At 54.1% G+C, this 22,410-nt stretch overlaps 1 protein-coding gene across 2 annotated transcripts in view; it reads right to left on the bottom strand.

Annotated features, from left to right (window-relative positions):
- ZBTB46 (zinc finger and BTB domain containing 46) overlaps window positions 1-22,410 on the bottom strand; it is a 50,705-nt gene that overhangs the window by 16,190 nt on the left and 12,105 nt on the right. For both annotated transcript variants that reach the window (XM_043479987.1, XM_043479986.1), the window contains exons 2-3: window positions 13,994-14,962; window positions 1,460-1,744 (exon numbers count right to left, since the gene is read on the bottom strand). In XM_043479987.1, coding sequence (XP_043335922.1) covers window positions 1,460-1,744; window positions 13,994-14,930 — 1,222 coding nt within the window. In that variant the 5' untranslated portion in view covers window positions 14,931-14,962. The remainder of the gene's footprint in view (window positions 1-1,459; window positions 1,745-13,993; window positions 14,963-22,410) is intronic.

The following is a 22,410-nucleotide window of genomic DNA, read 5'->3' as shown; positions in this document are numbered from 1 at the left end:
TCAGGGTTTGATCTGAGTGGGAAACGGAATGACATTGGGGAGCGTTTGTCAAATGGACTTGGCTTACACGTCCACATTTTATACTCACAACAGCTGTGTAAACGACACTGTTCCCATTTCTCAGATGCAAAGAAGTGAGACCTAAACATGTTTTCAAAAGTGTGTTCATCAGCCTTGAGGGATTCAGCCCTGGGTCTGACTTCACAGCCAGGTTCTTCCACAGCCCCAACGGCCACCTTCCTCGGACTCTGGTAGGAGAAGCAATGAGAACGGGCACGCTGCTCTCCACGTTGGTCTTTATTAGCCACAAGCAATTTCCATCACAGACACTCAGGATATTTTAGTGCTCGTGAAAGCAAAGTTGTGAAGATATTGTTTTTAAGATTAGAGTGAAAATTAAAGACACTCTTCCCAGATGCCCAAAACCGGCTGCAGCTTTCCCTTTGTTTCCTTCAGTGGTGCTCAGGGACCACACAAAGCCCTGCCAGCCACACACGCTGGACTGTAGAACCCTGGACCAGCCCATTCCCCACACCCTCTGCACTCAGCACTGCCCTTTCTGGGGTGTGTCATCCTGCCCCGAAAAGGGAAACGGGGCCACACCTGGCTCTTCCTTACGGACACCAACCTGCCAGGGTGTCTGGAGACAGTCACGACGGTCCCCTGCGCACCCAGGACATGGGATGTACAGAACACCTGAGCCTAGGGGGAGCAGCTCCCGCCCAGCGTGGCCCCCCCGGGGACTCAGCCAGCACCGCTGTACCTTATGGGCTTCTTGGGTCACTCCGTCATTTGCTTCCGAGCAACTGGAACTCAGCAGGAGACATTTAAGGTGTAAGCACAACACCCAAATCCTTTCCACATCTGAGGCGGGGGCAGCAGCACTGCCCGGTAAGGGCGGATCCGCACGCTGGCCACGCCCCAGGCAGGACGAGGCGGTACCGGCGGGGCGTGGCCAGCAGAGGGAGCCCGAGTTCGGCCGTCCGGAGGCCGCCCCGGCGCCAGTCCTCCGCAAGGCACAGAGGTGCACTCGTCAGCTGATCAGGGCTTAGGGTTAGATGCATGATTTCAGGGCTTCCCAGGCGGCGCAAGTGGTAAAGAACCTGCTTGCCAATTCAGGAGACATAAGAGACGCGGGTTCAATCTCTGCCATGGCAACTCACTGCGGTATCCTTGCCTGGAGAATCCCATGGACAGAGGCGCCGGGCAGGCTACGGTCCACGGGGTCGCCAAGAGTCGGACACGACTGAAGCAACTTAGCAAGCACGAACGCACGCCTCGACTTCAAGTATGAAACATTCGGATAAGCACACGGCTGCTTCCCTCCCAGTGCCCCCGACAGCCCCCCATCACAGGCCCCGCGACCCATCGCGACCCCCACGTTCGCACAGCACCCTCAGCACCGCATCATGGGCTGAGGCTCCTCCCTCCCGCCGACAGTGGGCGCCGCGGCACTTACGGGACAGGGAATGGGCACCCTTGGGCAGGTACTCCAGCAGCAGGGAGCTGTCTTCCCCGAGCACGTCCGCCTTCAGAGCCAGCAGGCTGTTCTTACTCATGAGCGCCGCCCGCAGGTTGGCCACGGCGGTGGCCTGATGCAACGCGTCGTCCTTCTCGGGGGTGAGGGGCGCGCCTAGGTAGCTGCCTTCTCCTCCCAGGAGCCCCTCGTCCACATGCGCGAGGAACTCTGGCCTCTCCCCTCGGCTGTCCGAGCTGCTGGCTTCAGCAATGGTCAAGTCCGCGTCTGGGGAGGAAAACACACGTTAGAGATGTTGCAGGCGACTCGAGAACCTTCTGAACAGCCAGCAGGCAAAGCTGGAGCCAGGAGCTTCCCGGCCCCCAGCTGCTTGTCATCAAGCCTGATCCCGTCCTGCCATGAGGTCTCAGGACAGCAGTGATGTCACAGCCAAGACTTCGGATGGGGTTCAACCCACAACACGGCGGGTGGGGGAGAGGGGAGCCCACCCAGGATAAGGGGTGTGCTCTGAGTATCTGGGTAATTTCATCTCTCAGAGAAGGGGTGACAGTCAGAATGGATCAAAGAGCCTAAAGGACACAACCCTTAGGAAAGCTCCAGCCTCAGACTGGGCCACAGTCTCAGTGGTGACAACAAGGTGAGCACTGAAACAGATTAAACTGAACTTTGTCAAAACCAAACCTTCAGAGGCCTCCAAGGACACCGTCAAGCAAAACACGAGGACAGATCAGGAATAAATCCCTGCAAACTGTGCCCGGACATGAGATTCCACCCAGACTCCGCAAAGGAACCTCAGAGCTCAGTAAGAAGAGAGACACCCCAGTTTCAAAGATATTTGAACAGATACTTGTCCAGAGAAAATGCATAAATGGCCAATGGGGGTGCTCAATGTCATCTGTCATCAAGGAAATACAGCTTGGCATCAGGAGGCCCTTCACTCCTACCAGTGCCCACCAGGCGTGGGGTCCTGGAGCCCCCCAGGCTGCTGTAAGAATATAAAGTGATGTAGCCTCAGTGTAGGAGCTCAGGTCCTCAAAAGGCTGGATATGGAGTGGCCTCACGGCCGGCATTCCCATTGGTAGGAGGATGTTCATGCTCAGAGTGACAGCACCCGTCAGGGTCAGAGGTAGAGCAGCCCGAGTGCCCGCCTACAGGTGAGGGACAAACAGGGTGTGGTCCATCTATGCAGTGGAATGTGATTGAGCATAAACAGGAATGACACTCTGGCACAGGCCACAAGGCGGATGAATCTCGACATGTTATATTCAGTGAAAGCGAAACAAACACTGTCCTCTGATTCTGTTCATGTGAAATACTCACAGAGAGAAACCCATGGAGAATGAAGAAGACTGGGAGTTGCCAGGGGCTGGGGGAGATGGGGGGATCTTGGGTGACTGCAGATGCCCGAAGATGGGCCGGTGCCAGACGGACCCCAGGGAGAGCTGCTGCCTGGCCAGGGCTCCCCAGGAACAAGTGGCCACTGGAGAAATCAAAATAGAAACAGGAAAGCAAGCTCCTTCCCGAGACAGAGGCAAGAAGGGGAGGAGGGATGGGCCGGGTTCTCCCACCCCTGCACTGTCCTGGGGGGTGGCGCTGGTGGTTGGAGGGAGACCGGGTCACCTCAAATGTGAAGTCGTGGGACAGAAACACAAGCTGGTCCCTGAAATGACAGGTCCCTCCTCAGACCTGGGAAGCAGGGGCCGAGTGGAAATCAGAGACTTGGACCAACTTAAGCATCATGCCCCTGATATGGACACGGCCTCACACACCTGGGAAGTGGGGGCAGCAGGCACCAGGCTGTACCACAGGGGACCTCCACCTGGACAGGTCTAGCCCAGGGATCCAGACGCTCAGAGCCACGATCCAGGGACCCTTCCAGCTACTGCCAACAGAGGTTTCTGAAGGATATTTTATTTTTTTCAAACTATAAACCTTTTTAATATTTTTTTTTGCCAGTTCTTCAATTTTATATCAGCACTGACTTTGCACTGCTAGCCACTAACTGTAGGGATTAAGTAAATTGAAATGAAGGCTTTGCCTCTCTTGGCCTGGCTCCTGGAAGAGACTTAGGTGGTTCTGATTCCCGGGGCTGGAAGGGCCAGGATCCAGGACTGACAGGGTGGTGGGAGCCTGCTTCCAGCTTGCAGACAGCCTCCTCCCCACTCTCCTTGCCCCAGCCAGTGTGTGGAGGGCCTCTGATTACCCCAAGGACTTGCTTGCTGGCCCCACCTCCAAACACAAGGATTCAAGATATGGATTCTGGGGACAGAAACATTCAGCCCACAACAGGCTGAAAACTAAAAAAACACCAGATTTAAAAAACAAAATTTATTGAAATTATATTAACAATTTAAGTTCAAAAGCTTGTCAAAGAAATCAAGATAAGCTGAGAGATTCCTGCCACATGTGAAAAGCTAAAGGCTGGGTTTTGGGGAAGGATATCTGGCAAGTGAGAACTGCAATGAAACAGTGAACCGGCTTCCAGCTGCAGTGCAGTGGTTGGTGGGGGGCAGGGCGGGAGGGGCTGTTGAGCTCTAGCCAGACACACCCCCAGGGTGACCACCCTAGGTGCTTGCAGGGAGCGGTGAGGGTCCACAGGGTGTAGGGTGACAGTGAAGGAGATTAAAGCCATCAATGGAGGATTTCTCTCACGAATGCTTAAGACTCAGAAAAGGCACCACAAGGCCAGGAACGCAGTCAGCCCACCTGTGGCGGCTCTATGACCTCACCTAGAGTCCTTGCAGGAACACTAAGGAACCCACAGCCCCCAGCAGTGTGACTGGTTGAGCAGAAATGCCTACCTCCCAAGTCCTCCAGTCTTTCTGCCGGGCACCTACCCGGGACATCTCCTAATATAAGGACCAGGTGGCGCTAGTGGTAAAGAACCCACCTGTCAATGCATAAGAGACATGGGTTTGATCCCTGGTTTGGGAAGATCCCCTGGAGGAGGGCATGGCAACCCATTCCAGTATTCTTACCTGGAGAATCCCATGGACAGAGGAGCCTGGTGGGTTATAGTCCATGGGGTCATAAAGAATTGAACACGACGGAGCAGCTTAACACGCATGCAAGTACCATACAGTGAAACATGGAAGGAATGGGTCTACTATGAAGACGGGAGTCATGAAGGAGACCAGGGAGGACCAAGGGTCCCTAACTGTCCAACATCACCTCGACGGTCAAGGCTCACGGACAGCACGGCCTAGGATGTATTGTTCAAGTGAGAAAGCAGAGCAAAGTGCCCAGAAGGCAGCATGTGAGGCCTACCCTAGGTCCGGATCCTGAGCCTCCTGCTGGACAGATGGGCCAGGAGCCTGGCAAGGGGACAGGGGGCCGGAGGTGGAGGCTCAGGCCCGAGGGCAACGCGCTTATGCCTACAGGGCTGAGCCAGACACCAGGAGGGAGGGCAGAGCCCCTTCCAAGGCCCTTCTAGACCACAGCTGGATTTCAAAAAGAGAGCTTTAAGATGAGGTCAAAGTGAAATTCTACAAACAGAACAGGAAGTTGAAAGCAGTGTTTACATTGCAACAAATCCTTTCATAGATAAAGAGTCTGTCTGATGTCACTTAAACCCACTGAAGCAGGCTCTTACTGTTATCAAAAAGCTAAAATCATCCCCAGTGTCCCGGGGGGTGGAGGGTGGGGACCTGTGAGGAGCGGCATGGCTTCTATGGTAACTTGATATTCACGGGTTAGACTCAGAACGTGTTTCATGCTGCTCTGAGGAGGATCCCAGCCGGAGCCAGGAGAGCTGGGGCACCAGGCTCGGACCCGAGCTTCAGGGAAGGCCTCCAGCCCAAGCCACTAGCCACCATGCATGACAGGACTGTCTCCAAGTGCCCTCCGGGCAGGGACATCTCCTGAGCGAGGACCTGAGGACCCTGGGGGTCCTTCCTTCAGCTGCTGGAGCTCATCCACCAAGTGATGGCCCTGGAAACCCCTCACCTCACATTTCTCCTCTGAAGAGTCTTTTGTGGCAAACTTAGACTTGGTGACTCAGAAAAAAGCCTTAAATGGTGACGTTAAAAAACTGACAAGCCAGGAGCCAGACATGGGATGACCGCCTAGGCTTGGCTGTTAGTCGTGGGCAGTGGACCCCATCCGGGCCGCCTGGAGACACTGCAGCACCATTCTTGGATACAGCAGACCACAGCAGTACTGCCCGGAGCTGGACAGGGAGACCAGCCGCCTAGACAAGCGCCAGAGTATGTCCAGCCTTTTCACACACCTGTGATGGCAGGAAATGTCCCCATGCCAACCTCCAGGCCAGCAGAAAGCCACTCAGGGCTTCTTCCCCAGCCAACCTCTCTCTGATAAACAAGGCAACCAGAAGAGAAAATATCAACGTTTACTGTAAAAGGACAAGTGTTAAATGTAAAGATGAATTCAAGAGCAGAAAACAGGGGCAGGGTTGTTCCTTCCTATAAGTGATACACTGTAAACATTGGAAATTTTCACTCAATCTTTAGCTGAAACAGAAAAGAGATCATAATTAAAACAAGCAGAATTTCTAGACAATTAAACTAGATGATGCAGTATGAACTGCAAAGGACCTCTACATATATATCTATATGCATAGACACATATAAACATATATACATATATATGTGTAAAGTGTTGTCACCACCAACTACCTCTCATTGGTGTGTGGTTTAACTTCCCACATAATGGAATACTGTAACCTGTTTTAAAAAAGATAAGGAAGGCTTCTGTGCACTGATGCTGCAAATCTAGCAATAATAAAATAAGTACAATGGTGTGTACAATATGCTACTTCCAATGTAAACAGGAAAAAATAATATATTAGTTTCTTTTCATTCACAAATTCTTGAAAAACCCAAGAATAACTAACAGTGATTTTTGATCTGATAGGTTGGCCTCCAGGCAGATGAATGTCAAGGACAGCTGGAAGATACTCATGATATACATTTTTATACTTTTTGGTTTTTGAATCACTCCATTAAATTAGAAAATAAGAAACATCTTTTGAAAGACAGTGCTGAAAATGTATGGACATAATACCAATAAAGATACCTCTCAAAAAAAAAAAAACAAACAGATGATGAAGTAGAGGGCACATGTCCAGGGCCTGGGGTGGGGGCAGGGCCGCCCTGCCACTGGGGCCTGGGCACGCAGGAGGCATTCGGTTGCTAAGATTTCCCCAAATCTCACACTTCACAATTCTCAGGGCTGCTCCCCCGCTGCCTGTCACAGTCCTTCTGCAGATGCCCAGCCCCACCCAGCCCAACCTGCCACCTCTTGTCCAGGGAACAGGCGCCTGCGTCCGCAGCTGTGCACACAGCAAAACACAGCAGAACCTTCAGGATAAGTGAAAACGGCCAAGACCAGGCCCTGGGAGACTCCACCCCCGACTTACAGCTCAAACCAGACCTCAGTCCTAACACTCGCTAGATCTCACAAACAATGTAAAAACAAAGTTCAAAAAATGAATTATGCACCTTGTCCAAAATTTACATTCTTACTTTATGTGTCTAAGGTGTATTATTTCTCGAGTGTCATGCTTTTTATCCATGTTAAAATCAAGTTATTTCATTTTCTATTACTAACCAAAAGTTTTCACTTCATAAAAGAAACTCTCTTTAATTAAGAAAAAAAAAAAAAACCTATATAGTCAGCAAGGTAGTTCCACAGGCAGATGATATCAGAACAGCTGGACACCACATAGAGAAGGTGACTGTGAAGGCTAACCCATCACATGCAAAGAATAGTGTACGCCCCACGCCAGTGGTCACACTCAATCCTCTGGGAAAACCACAGGAGAAATCTTTGTGACCTAAGGCAGAGGTTCCTTGGAGTAGACCCAAATAGCATGAACCACAAAAAACAACAACAAAAAAATTCACACACCAGACTTCAACAAAATTTAAAATGTGTGCCTGTGTGCTCAGTTGCTAAGTCACGTTGGACCTTGAAACATGGTGGCCTTCCAGGCTCCTCTGTCCATGGGATTCTCCAGGCAAGAATACTATAGTGGGTAGCCATTCCCTTCTCCAGGGGATCTTCCTGACCCAGGGGTCAAACCCAAGTCTTATGTTCTCCTGCATTGCAGGCAGGTTCTTTACCACTAGCGTCACCTGGGAAGCCCCTTTCCAAATGTGTATGCTTTTCAAAAGACACTGTTACGGGAAAACACGAGTCAGAGACTGAGAGAATGTTTTCAGAACACATGCCTGGCAGGCGAACAGACACCTGGAGGACGGTCCGCTCAGCCAAAACGCTTCCCCAGGAGGAGAGTTGATGTCAACTCGGATGCTCATCTTTGGGGTGGGACCCCGGCCAGTGGGATCCCTGGAGTGCAGGGTGCCGGATGGCCCAGCACTCAGACCTGCCACCGGGCACAGCCCTGAGCAGATGCCACTCAAAGGCAGATGGGGAGGCTAGTAGACCCTGAGAAGACGCTCACTGAAACCATGAGGAGACCCCCACCCCCACGCCCTCCAGAATGGCTAAGGTTTAAACATGAACCCAAACCACTGTCTGCGTGACACTGGCACAAGTGTGCCTCACACCACCACCTGGTTCCTCGCACACACCGCCTGACAGCCCAGTCCGGGAGGCATCAAGGCAAATCACACCAAGACTCTTCTGGGACGTTCAAGGCAGCTTGACCATCACAGCTGGAAACCACACAAACTACGTGTCCATCAACAGCTGTGTTACAGCTGAGAACAGAATACCACTTGGCAGTGAAGGAATGATCTGAGGTCTCATGGTGGCTGGAGCAACTCCGAGAGCAGGTTAGCAACCACCTGGACAGACAGAGGTTCCCTAGGCTGTGGAGGGAAGCAGCCCAGGGTCCTCTGGTGGTGACTGAGCGGGACCAGGTCAGTGAACATGTCACTGTGTGACATGCTCGCTTGTAGCTCCCAAGTTGGCATGAGATGGGTGGAAGGGTCCAGAGACTGAGGGGATGTTTTGTCATCAAAAGGCACATGAAAGGTGTGGGTCCCAGCCTCAGAAATGCGGGCTCTAGTAAGAAGCTGGCCGCGCTGAGTTGGGGCCCTGCTGTCTGCTGCTCCCTCTGAAATGCGCAAACGAGGTGAGATTGGATGATCAGACAGATAAACATGTAAACACAGCAAAACATTAGCAGGTAGAGAATCTCAGGTGGCAGGTGGGCTCACGGTCCATTTTTTTCAACTTTTCTCTGAGTGTGAGTATCTCCCCAATAAAATGGCCAGGAGAGAGACAATAAATTATTCAAACCTTACAGTTAGAATCTGTGCAGCTTACTGAATGTATACCATCACTAAAACAATAGGAAAGGGGTGGTGGTTTTCTTCAAACACCTTGTTATTGTTTGTCCCCCAACTGTCCCCAGGTGTCTGGGGCCTCACCTCCGAGACCATTAATGTGTCGCCTCATATGGCAAAAGGGACTCATCAGGTCCTTGAGATGGGAGATCACCCTGACCCTCCCTGTCCACACAAGCATCCATCTCAGAGGAAGAGGGAGGCGGGGAGGCCAGAGCCAGCGAAGGGGACACAGCACCAGAGCTGAGATCTGAGGGATGTGGGGCCCCCAGCCAGGGGTCGAGGAACCTTTGGAAGCTGGAAAAGGCTGGGATTCTCCCCTGAGCCCAGAAGGTCCAGCCCTGGGGACCCACGGCTGCTGTCTGAGGGCGAGAGAGGCTATGGCAGGGCTGCCTCCACCACTAAGTTCGTGGTCAGCTGTCACAGCAGCAGCAGGGAGCAGCCCCCAGAAACACCTCGAGGTCGGCTTCAAACACACAGGCACCAGCACCGAGGGTGGCAGCGGAGGGTCCCTCACGTCCCCCTGGTCAGGACAGGGCCCACGGCTCAGGAAGGGGCCCCCCACGGGCTCCACCAACAGCAGACTGATTGGGAGAAACCAGCACCCGGAGGCTGAGTCAGGACGCACAATCCGGGGAGGGGTCCCCAGGACAGGTGTGGGGGTGGGCATGGGGGTGTCTGGGGGTGGGTGTGGGGATGTCTGAGGCTGTGGGGGGTGTATAGGGGGTGGTGTAGGGGTGTCTAAGGGGGTGTAGGGGTATCTGGGTGTGAGTGTGGGGGTGTCTTGGGGCCTAGGTGTGGGGATGTCTGGGACTGTGGGGGGTGTCTGGGGGATGGTGTAAGGATGTCTAAGGGGGTGTGGAAGTGTCTGGATGTGAGTGTGGAGGTGTCTGCGGGCTGGGTGTGGGTGTGTCTAGGGCTGTGGGGGGTGTCTGCGGGGTGGTGTAGGGGTGTCTGGGGGTGGTATGGGGTGTCTGCAGAGGTGTGGGGGTCTCTGGGAGTGGGTATGGGGGTGTCTGAGGGTGGGGGTGTCTGGGGGAGGTCAGGCCTCTGCCAGCTGAATAGCTGTGATATGGCCTTTCTGGTGTGTATGTTCTGCCTCTGTTTTTAAAAAATTTTTTAAATGCAGTAGCATGAAAGTTTTCAAATGAACAGTTAAAAAAAATAACACTCACAACTCCTTTTAAAACCTTCGTTTAAATGTAAGCTTCCAAGCTGTGCTTTTAAGTGCGTATATATAAATGCACATATACACCACTGGGCATTTCAACACAACCAGAGCCCCTTTGTCTCCGGGGGGCGAGGGCAGTGGGCTCAAGCCCCACCCTTGTTGGCACCTAGGGGCGTCACTGTCACAGTGTCCAAATACCAGAAGAAAACACACATATGGTAAAAAGGACAAAACGCCTCAAGTTCAAATCAAAACAGGACTCACTGAGGCAGCAGAAAAGGCAGGTGGCCTTCCTATCAGGCCAGCGGTGGTGCTGCCCGAGGGTGAGGTGACCTGAGAGCAGGGAGAGCAGAAATGCACCCTTGGAAGCTCCCAGCCAGCGCTGGCCATGGAGGGGCCCCAGCCCAACCCCCGCACGTCTGTCCCGAGTGGAACCCCATGGGTCCCGAGAGGGACCACTGGCCTTGCTCACCTGTCACCCCCAGGGGCCCTGCCATGTCCTGACCACCCAGATCCAGACCCTGCAGCTCAGCTCTTCACAGGGGCAGGGGCCCTGGGAGGACCAGCCTCCACTTCCACGTCTGGAAAGATGAGAAGCCTCAGGGCCTCTGGCTTCATGAACTGAATCTTCTAGAAAGTCCAGGAACTTCCATTTTGGCAGAAACGAAGCTTTGTTGGCCTCTCAGTAAAGCCATGCCCATGGTGATGAAGGCTTAAGTCCAGGTGGTAACTCAGAAGTGTGGCCTTGGGCCAGGGTGAGGCAGCAAGTGGGGCACAAGCCAGGGGTCTCAGGGCTGAGCCCTGCCCCCCTCAGGCCCCTTCCACAGTGCCCCCGCTCTGCTGGGTCAGCATTGGATCCCTCACCTCCCTTCTCAACAGCATATCTTCCCCCACGTTCCCAACTGAATGACCTGACGAAGCCCACTGCTGAGGTGTCCAGGCACTGGCAGCCCCCTGACCACAACTCTGAGGTCAAACAGACGGATTCCAAGCAATTCTGCTCATTCCTGCCGGGAAAACGTCTGGGGGCCCAGCCGAGGGAGAGGCCACCAGCTTGGAGTTCCGAGGGGCTAAGAAGCGACCCCTCTGACCTGGTCAGGGCAGGCTGGGCCCTGGTCCCAAGCATCTGCTCCCACCCTGAGCTGGACAGCAGCCCTGGGCTCAGAGCAGCCACAACAACCTTGGGAGGCCACCTGCACCCCTGTACCTGCTCTGCAGTTCTGACACACCCTTCACAATCCCGGGATGCCACGTCCACCCTTACCAAGGTCCAGACATGAAGAAGTCCCTCACGAGACACACACACTTTACTTCAGCTCAGAAATTTGTATCTGCAGATCCTCTTGGGAATCAGTGTGGGATGTTGGGATGGGCTGGCCAGGCTCTCCTGCCTGGCACAACCTTTGAACTAGCAGCTACAAAACCACCACACTGAAGGCTTACAACCTGGGGATCGCAGACAAAGGGGTGAGGCAGGAGCCTGTCCTGTACACATTGTACTAGCACGTTTAAACGCTGCTCCCCACGAGCCATCACACAGACAGGCTGTGACCCGGAGGCACATTTCAATGGATGTTTTCTTGGAAGCTGCTGGGTTACAAAGCCTGCTTGGAAAAATCACGCTTAAACGCTAACAGGCCCCAGGGTCCCCAAAGCCGAGGGGGGACACACAGAGGACAAGGTGGTGGCCCTGCTGCAGGGCTGGGCATCCGAGCATCTTCATCAAGGGCCTTGAACCATCAGCAGGAACCTCCTGACACGTTCCTTGGAAAAGGCCTGTTCTCCTATAAATGGGGTGAGAATAAACAAAAATACTCTCTTCTAAGATGTAATAAATCTTTAATGAAAGCAAACCCTCCTCCATCAGGGATCGTGATTTAGACTTCCAAGCCCCAGCCCAGGGAGGGCGGAGGAATAAATGGCCACCATGATGGGCAGAGCCGTCCCACGCAGCCCACACCTCAGGTCCTCGTCTTAGCAACTCGGGGGAAATCTGGCAGTTGCCTTGGTAACCCGAGGGATTTCAGACAGCAGCAAGAGTACATGAGCCGAAATCACTTGTTGGATTCCAAAAACACCTTCTGCTCGACAACTGCTTTTAAAACATCAAACCCACGGGCTCATAGAGCGCCCTCATTCTTAACTTGTTGAGGGACTCTTCGATCTAGAGGCCTCCATCCCTGCTGCCCACCAGTGTAGGACCAGGAGGGGAAGGCGCTTCAGCCCTGACCCCAACAAGGTTCCCTAAGTCAGTCCCTGTGGACGCTCCTCTCAAGGCTTCAGTCAGAGCTAAGGGACATTTACTTGTCACCGAGGGAGCCAACACAACCGCCAGCAGGACGATAGGTGGCCTTTCCAGCAGCTCAGAAACTTAACCTTCTTTTGATTTAGTTCAGGTAAACTCCAGCAGTTCTGGAGGGCTGCCCATCATGGACACAACCAGGGGGTGGGCACTGCTGGCATCCTACAGACCCCAGGACGCCACCTCGCATGGAGCCAACCCTCTGAGGTTGCAACAGGCTGAACCTGCAGATGCCTGGCCCAGCACTCAGGGCTGTAAGAGAATGAGAACCAGGGAGACAGGCCACAGTGTGTCCAGGGGTGATGAGAAAGTTCTGGAGACAATACTAGTGATGTATTTAATGCCAATATACTTAAAAGTGTTAAAGGGGTAACATCTATGATACATGTGTTTTACCACAATAACAAAGCCAGTGTATCAGGAGCTCCAAGGGTTGCCCTTCTGCTGGGGTGGCAGCAACTAGCTCCCCCAGGATGCCCCTACCCCCCTGCCCCCAGCACAGGCCTAGCATTGGTGACATCATTCAGGGCTTATGTCCACATTTTTCTGCTTTCAGTCCACCTCTGTCCAGTCATGAGGCCCCTTCCTGGAGGGGCCTCCCCAGTTGAGAAGCCTCCATCCTGCCCTGCTCCACCAGGGCCCCTCCGCACCCTGAACACAGCCCTCGTGGCCTAATGTGCCACTCGGGAAAACTCAGTGAAGCTGTAGTTATCATGAGCTCCACACCAGGAAGAGCACCCGGCATCTAGTAAACATTTAATTTGTTTACTAGCCTGTCCATGCTAAGTCACTTCAATCGTGTCTGATTCTTTGTGACCCCATGGACTGTATCCTGCCAGGCTCCTTTGTCCATGCGATTCTCCAGGCAAGAATACTGGAGTGGGTTGCCATGCTCTCCTCCAGCGGATGTTCGTGACCCAGGAAATTGAACACATGTCTCTTAAGGCTCCTGCATTGGCAGGAGGGGTCTTTACCACTAGCACCAACTGGGAAGCAGGTGGGAGACACCTAGCCTGGAAGACAAATAAAACCACCCTCCAGAGGGTGAGGACAGTGTGAAGAGAGCTAAGCTATGAGCCCTCACCACTGATGGACTGGGGTCCAGGAGAGCCCCACCCCCAATGCAGTAACATCCCGCCCCCACTGCTCTGAGTGTGGACCACCAAGCCCACACTTTTTTTTTTTTTTAAGCCCACACTTGTTAGCAAAGAGGAAATACCCTTCGTTGGGATGGGAGCTGGTGGCCTCAAGCTGTCACATCCTCCAGTACAAAACTCATGCATGTGGGTTACAGCCCACAAGCCTGGCCTGGCCTTTCCTTCCACCTATGCCACTTCACTTCAAGGACTTTTTCATCTCTTTAATGCTGTAATGTTTCCATCTTTAAAAATTAAGGTATCCCAGCCACTGCTTATGAGGGTCCCCGTGTGAGGAAAGCAGCCCCACACCCCACAGTGGGCTCCTAGGTGTCACCCCACTTCTCCAGCTCCAGACCCCCTGCTTCAGAGAAGCCCCACCCCAGCTCCCTCTGTGTGTAGGTGGCCCGGGCGCGGCACTGATGGAGACACCAGGAGGTCATCACGGCCGTATTCTTGCTCTCATACTGATTGACTGCAGTAATTGGGGAAGCCACCTGTGTGAGCCTGGAAAAGTGCCACTTTGTGGACAAAACGAGTGGCCCCAGGGTCACCGACATGGCCAGCACATGTCTTTGTGCCGCCATGGCCCCAGGGTGCCTGAGCCCCACCTGTAACAAAGGAAAGGCTTACTTGAGTCGCGGCTGCTGAATGGCCACCCGGACGTCGGGAGGAAAGACGGCAGTGGGGAGCCGGCCTGGCTGTCCTCCTCTACCTGCTGTGTGATGTGTCGGACTGTGTCTTTGTTTTTCCGATTCTTCCTCCGGCCCGTGGGCTGCCAGCCATCCCCAGCAGTCTGCTCCGAGAAGGAGTTCTGGATGGTGCCGTCTGCAGCAGAAGGCGGCTCGCTGCCCCCGTAGTGGGCCGGTGAGAGCGGCTCCTCCTTGACATGCAGGGGCCCGCAGCCCACGTCGCCAGGCCACAGTGGCTGCGAGGCAAGGTCGTCAGGGCCGTCAGCCTTGGGCTCCTGATCCTCCTTCCCATAGCTGCTCCCACCCTCGTGGCAGCTGGCGATGGCTGAGTCCCCGGAGGAGTTGGCGGGGCTCGTGCGCCGGGCCAGCCAAGGGGAGATGCTCCTCCCAGCCATCACAGCGGAGATGAGGGCGTCCGCGCCACCACCGGGCGGGGCGCCCACCTCAAACGCCTCGAGCTCATCTGAGGCGTCTGGCTTGATGCTGATGTCCAGCGCGGCCTTGATGAAGTCATGGCAGGCCTGCACGATGTCTGTCATCTGTAGGAAGCTGGCCGCGGACATCACCTCGATGACGTTCCTGCTGGTGAGGGCCAGGTGGGCAGAGTACATGAAGTCGATGATGGCCTTGAAGCCCTGGGCTGTGACGATGTCCAGGTGCGTGACCGTGGCCTGCTCAGAAGTCTTCTGCACCTGGCAGTAGAGCGTCTTGAAGTAGCGGCTGCTGCCAAGCAGAACGTTCTTGTGGGCCTTGAAAACCTTGCCCTCCACCACCACACACACGTCACACAGCACTCCGTGCTGTCTCTGCTCATTCAGCTCACGCAGCAGGTGTCGGTAGTGGGACGCGATTTCCATATCTTCCTTCCGGTTGTTCATCTGGGATTCTGGGGTGGCCTCCTCTATGGACTCTGTAGGGTGAGAACGGAAGGGTTACCCACACAGTCACACATGCACCAAGGGCTGAAGAGTGCAGAGGGAGGCCGCTGGGCACAGGGCACCCAAGGGCGGCACCTGAGCCAGCTCCATCCTCCTGCACACAGCGCCCTAGATAGAACCCTACATCCTGCAGCCGACCCTCCAACCAAGCAAATATTCCAGAAAGGACCAGAAGGCCCATCTGCAGTCGAAGAGACTTCTTTACCCAAACAGAAAGTCTAGGTGAAGAGAACCAGGTGCACCTTCACCCCCACCCTTGAAGAAGCGTCTTTAATGGCAAAACAACAGCAATATCCTACACAGTCCAGCCCGTGGGGCAGGAAGGGCCAAGGCTGGATGCCCACAGTCCAGTCCAAACCAGTCCAAACCATGCTGCTTCCCCCAGGCTCTGTTTCCCAGCTCTCTGCTGCCCCCAAAGTTTCTGGGGCCACCAGACCACATGGCCAAGGTAAGAGCACTTCAGTGCTGCCGTGTCAGGAGGCCACAGCCCAAGGCTGCGGCGTGGGCAGGGCTCCCTCTGAATACCGCGCAGGGGATGTGTCCCGGCCGTTGCTGCTGACCAGCAACCCTCGGTGTCCTTGGCCCGTGTGGCATCATCCCCCAGCCTGCGCAGTGTCACTGTGCATGTCGGTCCCAACACCCCCCACGAGGACATGGTCATACTGGACGAGGCCCCTCCCACTTCAGTACAAGTCCCAGCCCAACCAGGTCAGGTTCTGAGATGCTGGGGGTGAGGACCTCAATACACGAATTCTGGGGCCACCGTCACCACATGAAACCCCCCGAGGAAGACAGATCTTCCTTTTAAACTCATCCTTTCCCAGGGGTCAGAGGTGGGGTCATCGTCCACCTTCCCCACGGGGAGCAGACAGAGGGCAGGCAAGGGAGGGGAGGACGCAGGACACCTCATGGTGGAACAGCTTTCCCTGGACTTCCAACACATTTCCCAATGTCACTTGGGCTCACCTGCAGATGGCTGCAGTCCTCAGGCTGGGAGAACAAGGCCGGGGAGAGTCCAAGTCTTTCGTTCCCTCCTATCTCTCAACAGCCCACTGGGCACTGTCCCCGCCAGACCCCACCCCACCCCAAGACCAGAAGTAAACAGGCTACTTCGATCGTGAGACCAGTGGGACCTGACCCCAAGGATGGACCCTGAGGAGGAGGGGGAGTGGTCAGAACTGGCCATGGCAGGGGGGTCCCCACACTCACAGCTGATACTGGGGTGCTCAATCCTGGGTGCATGGGGGCCCCCCAAGGGCAGTCATCACCCAATGTGCTCTTCCTCCAGGGCATGCGAGGAGGGTAGGAGGACAGACAGACCATCCAGGTTGGCTTCACCCCACAGCTGGCATCACACTCAGGTTAACCAGACACTGAGGGAGGAACTGGAACACGTGTCAAGTCAGGAAATCAACCATCTGAGTGCAAAACATCAGCTTCGTGCCTGAGTCCACGAGGAGCTCCTGGCCATGTGCAGGGGATGGGGGTGGGGTGGAGGGAGGTACTCAGGTACCTAAGGACCCTGTATTCAAATTAGGAAGATGCAGGTTTCATTACCTGACTTCCTGTATGAATAATAAATCTCTTTATTCACCAGTGAAGCAGATCCTCTAAGAATCAGGAAGAAAACTGAAAAGGGGGAAACAACACAGCCGTTTACAGAAGCAGCAACTACCTCACAGGGTTTGCATTTCTAAAATAATTTCAACTCATATGGGAAGTTCTAAAATAAATTATTATTCAATCAGCGCAGCTTAAAAATCAGTTATGTATTTCACAGAAAATCTGTTGTAAGAAAATACAATTTTCATTAGGGAAAAAAGCTACCTGTATGCTAAAAAGAAGAGGAATCTAAAGAATGATAATCAAAAATAGATTAGTCAGGGTCTTCCCTGGGGGGGGCCAGTGGTTAGGACTCCACCCTCCCACTGCAGGGAGCATGGGTTCAATCCCCGGTCAGGGAATTAAAACCCCGAGGGCCACGTGGTACAGCCAAAAACAAACAAACAAATTAGTCTGCTATGGAAACCTTAGGCATACACCTAATTTATCCAAGCCTACTGAAACTTTAGGGGAATGACTGAATTTGCATTACAAAGTTGCTAATGTCTGAACATCAGTGAGACATTCATGGGGGTCCTGCCCACCTGACGGCAGCAGAAGAGCTGCTGCCCAGTGGCCATGACCCTAAAAACCGAAGCATCCTAGTAGTCACATCACACAGCAGTCTGACCAGAAAGACGCAGGCTTCACACTCAAGTATGCTCACAGAGGTTTTTCTTTGAGGGCTAGGGCAGCAAAGCATCTGCCCTGCCCCAAAGGCGGGTACTGCCTAGTGGAGATGCACCTGGCCATGGGACACACACCAGTGGACCCACACTTGTTCATAGGACACACATGCTAAGTTGCTTCAGCCCTGTCCAACTCTTTGCACCCCTATGGACTGTAGCCCACCAGGCTCCTCTGTCCAGATTCTCCAAGCAAGAATACTAGAGAGGGTTGCCATGCCCTCCTCCAGGGGATCTTCCTGACCCGGAACTAAAACTGTGTCTCTTATGTCCCCTGCATTGGCAGGCATGTTCTTTACCACCAGAGTCACCTAGGAAGCCCCACAGCACACACACCTGTGGACAGGTAACCTGACTGTCATTCTGAATTACCTGTGCTGCTGCATGGACCACAGGGCGCTGTCATGCATTCCAAGGTCCACATGGGCAGTCCTGGGAGGAAGGGACCTTCAAAGAGGACCCTGCGGCCCTGAAGGGTCCCAGATGCCACTCTGTCAAGAGAAGCTCAGGCTGGTGAGAACAAGGGGCAGACAGGTTACCTGCTGCCATAACCAGCACCTGCAAATTTGTTAAAGTAACCCACGTGCCACCTGGAAGCCACTCCATCTCTACGTGGGTTTCATGTCTCCTGGGGTCACTACTCTCTGTTTTATTTATAGCTCGCTAATCTCAAAACACTTCAGCCTCAGACAGAATCACTTATGACCACCTTGGTGCAAATACAAGTTGAATCCATGTTCCAGACTAGACTCCAAAAGTGTGCCGATCTGCACCATGCAGATTTCAGAGCCACCCCCACAGACATAACCCAGGACACAGGGACCATGCAGGTGGTGGCACTGCAAGTGATGGAGGGGGCAGCCAAGGCCCCGTCCTGCCTGGTGGGAAACTTGCCTGATGCTGCCAGAGCCATTTCTGATACCGATGCCTCTGGGAAAGGTGGAGGTGGTCTCCAAGCTACCTGGTAGGGAAACTGAGTCCAGCCATCCAGAGCCACTGAGCTTGTGTTGGGTGCCACAGACCTGCCCTGCCCTGAGTCTCGCAGTCCCGAGCCAGCTCCCACGACACAAGAGACCCAAGTCTTGACTCTTCAGTATGGTAACCTGGAGTCAAGGCGGGGTTGAGGTCTCCCCTAAACAAGTTGCACTCAGACGTGAGCACAGACCTGCTGTGCCAACCTCCTCTCTGAGCATCAGGGGCAGATGTGGTGTCAGGGGCACCCCCGTCTGTCACTTCCGGGGTACAGAGCCCACAGTACTCCAACCCCAGGGCACCTCACAAACCTTCTCCCCACAGCATCTGAAGGTAAGGAGGTTGCAACCAAGAACCATCTTCACAAATTACCAGCAGGAGGCCCATCTCTTATTCATCCAGCTTGCCCACAAAACCATGGATGCTTCACTGGTAAAAGCCAAATAGATTCCCAAGTCTCAAAAATCACAAGAAACATGAAACATGAAGACTGCTCTTCTGAGTTTATTTCATTTGCTGCACTGTAGGTTCAGATTAGTAATTCTGTGAGCAGGAGGGGGTATTCATGTTTTTTCTCTGGTCCCTAAAGAGCTCCACCTTTAAGACAATTAATTCTAATAATAAGGATGCAAAATAGTGAATGCATTTGGACTTTATATCCGGCTGCACTCAAAGAAACTCCGGGTGTGGGCAAGGATCAGGAGCCCTGGCTGACTGGTCCCTCCCCAGGGCGGGTCACCAAGTCCCAGTACAGAAAAGCCCAACACTAACAGGTTAGCACCTCAAACACCCATGGAGCCTCCTCACCAATCCGACTTCACCTCTTCTCACTGTGTTTCCACTATGCTCCATTTACACTCTCTTGAAATTTTCCTGGAAATGTGACCTAACAGGTGAATACTGTTTTAAGGTGGAAGCAACGTACTTTTAGTGCTAGAACCAGACCACCCACTCCTGGTCTGCAGAGGCCAAGCTGCTGCCTGCAGGCCCCATGAAGCCCCACCTCTGCCTTTGCCCGGCTGGCCGAGCGCGTCTAAAAGGCTCTTCCAGATGGATCGCTAGACCACACAGGTGAATCTCTAGATAATTACACTGCGTGAAAGCAACTGGACAAAGGAGACAGTGCAGGAATCCCTCCCATGAAACGAACCTGCACAGAGACCTACACGGGAAGGGACAGGGGCTGCCTGGCCTGGGGACAGCAAGGGACAGAGACACAGCTGTGTGCAAACCCACCCATTTACCCTCTTCCAGTGAGCAGCTTGTTGTACGCGAATTATGACAATGTCGACTACAAAACTACTTTTATGGAAATATCCTTGCTCGACAACAAACCAGTGCGTACCCATCACCATTTGCCTTGGGTTGAACCATGTCCCAGACTCACTTGTTGCACGTGACCTTTTTTGGAAATGGGGTCTCTGTAGATGGAACTGGTTAAAACAAGGTCGCTAGGGTGAGCCCTGCTCCAACGTGACTGGTGTCCTTAGGGAAGGGGACCCTGGGACACAGACCTTCATGGGGAGACAGCTATGTGACAGAAGAGATGAGGCCATGGCCAAGGAAGCACCAGAAGCTGGAGGGATGCCTGGGACAGGTCCTCCATCCTGCCCAGCACCTTCAGAGCAGGTGTGGCCCTTGTTCTCTGACCTCTGCCCTCCAGGGCTTCGATGGGATGAATCTCAGTCATTTAAGACACTCAGCCCAGGGTTCTGCTAGGAGCCCGGGACACAGATGTCTCTTATCTACCAAAGAACCCACCAACACCAGTGGGTGATACAGTCCATATGGGAAGTGCTTGGCTTCTTCCCACCGAGGCCTCTGCCTGACGTCCCATGGGCAGAACCCAGCCAGCCCCGGGCCCCTCCCTGTGTGGACACCACGTCCCACATCCCAGGGTTCTGAAAAACCCAAGATCCAAGACACTGACAACAGGAAACCATTTTATAACCCACACTTTATACACATTGTTTTCTCAGGGTTCCTTGTTGCCTTTTAAAATTTAAAACTGGGCTCCTGACTAGGAAGAAATACTCCACATATAATAACAGAAACCATCTTTAGGTGCCCGGCGGGGTCAGCTCTGCCTGAAGTTTCTCCAATGACTCATAGCCTGACCCTTGGGTGCTGCAGACCAGGGTGATCTCAGAATGCAAACCCGTGTGGGCCAGGGTGGGTCCCCTCTCCGGGCCCCACCCCACCACCACCCTCTTCCCTGTCACGGCCTCTTTCGGTTCCCTCACCTCCACAGTACCAAGAGCCTCCTCTGCCCCCCCCGCCCCCAGACTCTCCTACCTGTCTAGATGTCACTTCCTCTCAGGATGCACACACCCTGACCACACAGGGCCAGATGCGCCCTGTCCCCGCCTGCCTGGCTCTGGCTCTCAGTGTGGAATGACCCACAGAATTCCAAGGTCTTAGCTGTGGCCCAGACTTAGTCCCAGTGCAATTCCATATCAGCCCCTGAGGGTGTCCAGGAGCCTGGAGCTGTGCCGGGCACTGGGCTCAGGCTGAGGATAAGCACCCCTCGCCAAGTCCAGAGCCAGAGCAGCACAGAGGTGCTATGAGGGCTCTCAGGGAGAGTCCAGGGTGGGGGCACAAACAGCAAGACTGAGTGAGTCGGGGCTGGGCATGGCCACCCCAGAGACCTGGCCGAGGCTGACCCTCGAGGTTCCAAAGCACAGAGCCACCCGCGCTGGCGTCCCAGCCCAGCCTGGAGGACTGCGGCCCAACCAGCATCACGTGGACAGAAGAACCACAGAAGTTGGCCCAGCACCTTGGGACACAAGAGGCCTGTGTTTCAGGACGGTGGAGGGCATCAAGCTATGGCCAACACACAGGCGGCCCAGGGAAGACATAGCACCTCGGCGTCTGACAGGAGAGCTTGTGGGACACAGACGGGGCGGGGCCAGCGAGAGAACCACAAGCAGCCGGGGTGGTGCCAGCCCGGACCTCAGGTGGTTGGGGCACCAGCCACCAAGATGGGGAAGCCAGGGGCTAGTACGTCAAGGGGAGACACGGGCTCCCAAGGGAGAGCAACCCCCCGGGGGTCCCAGATGTCCTGATTGGTAGGGTGCCCAGAGCCCCGGAAACAATTGCAGGGGCGAGGAGAGAACAGAAGAGACCAGGCAGGGTCTCCTACAAAGCCGAAGCAGCATCGTGGCCCCAGCCAGGCATCCACCCAAGAGCTCCATTGCTTCTGCTGGTGAGAAGCAGGTCCACAAATTTGCTTTGTGGGGTTGGGGAGAGCAAGGGGAAGAGGTTACAGCTTTACCAGTGCCCCCAGGCACCTCCTGCTACACTCGACCCTCACTGCGGCTCTTTCCTCTCTAAACCATGCAGCTACCAGCTCCCATAGGCTGTGATAAGTCACTGGGCAATACAAACGTGCTCTTTTTAACAGGTGGATCGAAAGGCAAATCCTGCTGTGGATGCAATCCCCTCAGCTGCTGACAAACTGCCTCTTCCTGGAAGCCTCCAGGGGCTCCTCCTACGATAGCACGCGTGGTGCCTCTGTCAAACAAGAGATACTGTTTAAATGTCCCAGCTTAGCTCCTGGTAGAAGTAGCAGTGGACAGCACCTTCCTGATCCTGGGTGGGCCTGAAGGTCCCACCTTTACCTCACTGAAGGACATGACAGTGAGGCCATAGACAAAGAGCCTCTGACCAGCCCCACGACATCCCAGGACCACAATTCAGAGCTGACACCACAAGTGTGGCTGAGAGGTGGGCTCTGATGTTCTGCATCAGTCACAGTTCACAGCAAAGGTGGAGGATGGATACAGAGTTACTTGCTTTTGTGGGGTGAATTGTGTCCCCAGAAGATAGTACCTATGAATGCGACCTTATTTAGAAACAGGATCCTGGTAGATTTAACCAACTTAAGATGAGGTCATAACCCAGTGGGATGGGTGTGTCACAAAAAGGGGAAATCTGGACACAGACACACAGAGGGGGATGGAGGCAGAGGTGGAGGTACGTGGCCACAGCCCAGAGGTGCCTGGGTCACAAGAGCTGAAGAGGTGGGAAGGACCCTCTCCCAGAGCCTTGGAGGGAGCATAGCCCCACGACCCCTGCTGCGGGAACATGTTTCTGTCCTGTTTCTGCTGTGTTTGCCACTAGTCTGTGGCACTTTGTTACAAAAGCCACAGGAAAAAGCC

This window comes from Cervus canadensis, chromosome 10 (genome assembly GCF_019320065.1).
Source record: "Cervus canadensis isolate Bull #8, Minnesota chromosome 10, ASM1932006v1, whole genome shotgun sequence".
Lineage (NCBI taxonomy): Eukaryota > Metazoa > Chordata > Mammalia > Artiodactyla > Cervidae > Cervus > Cervus canadensis.
Note: the sequence above shows the minus strand (reverse complement) of the source record. Positions and strands in the feature narration are given on the sequence as shown.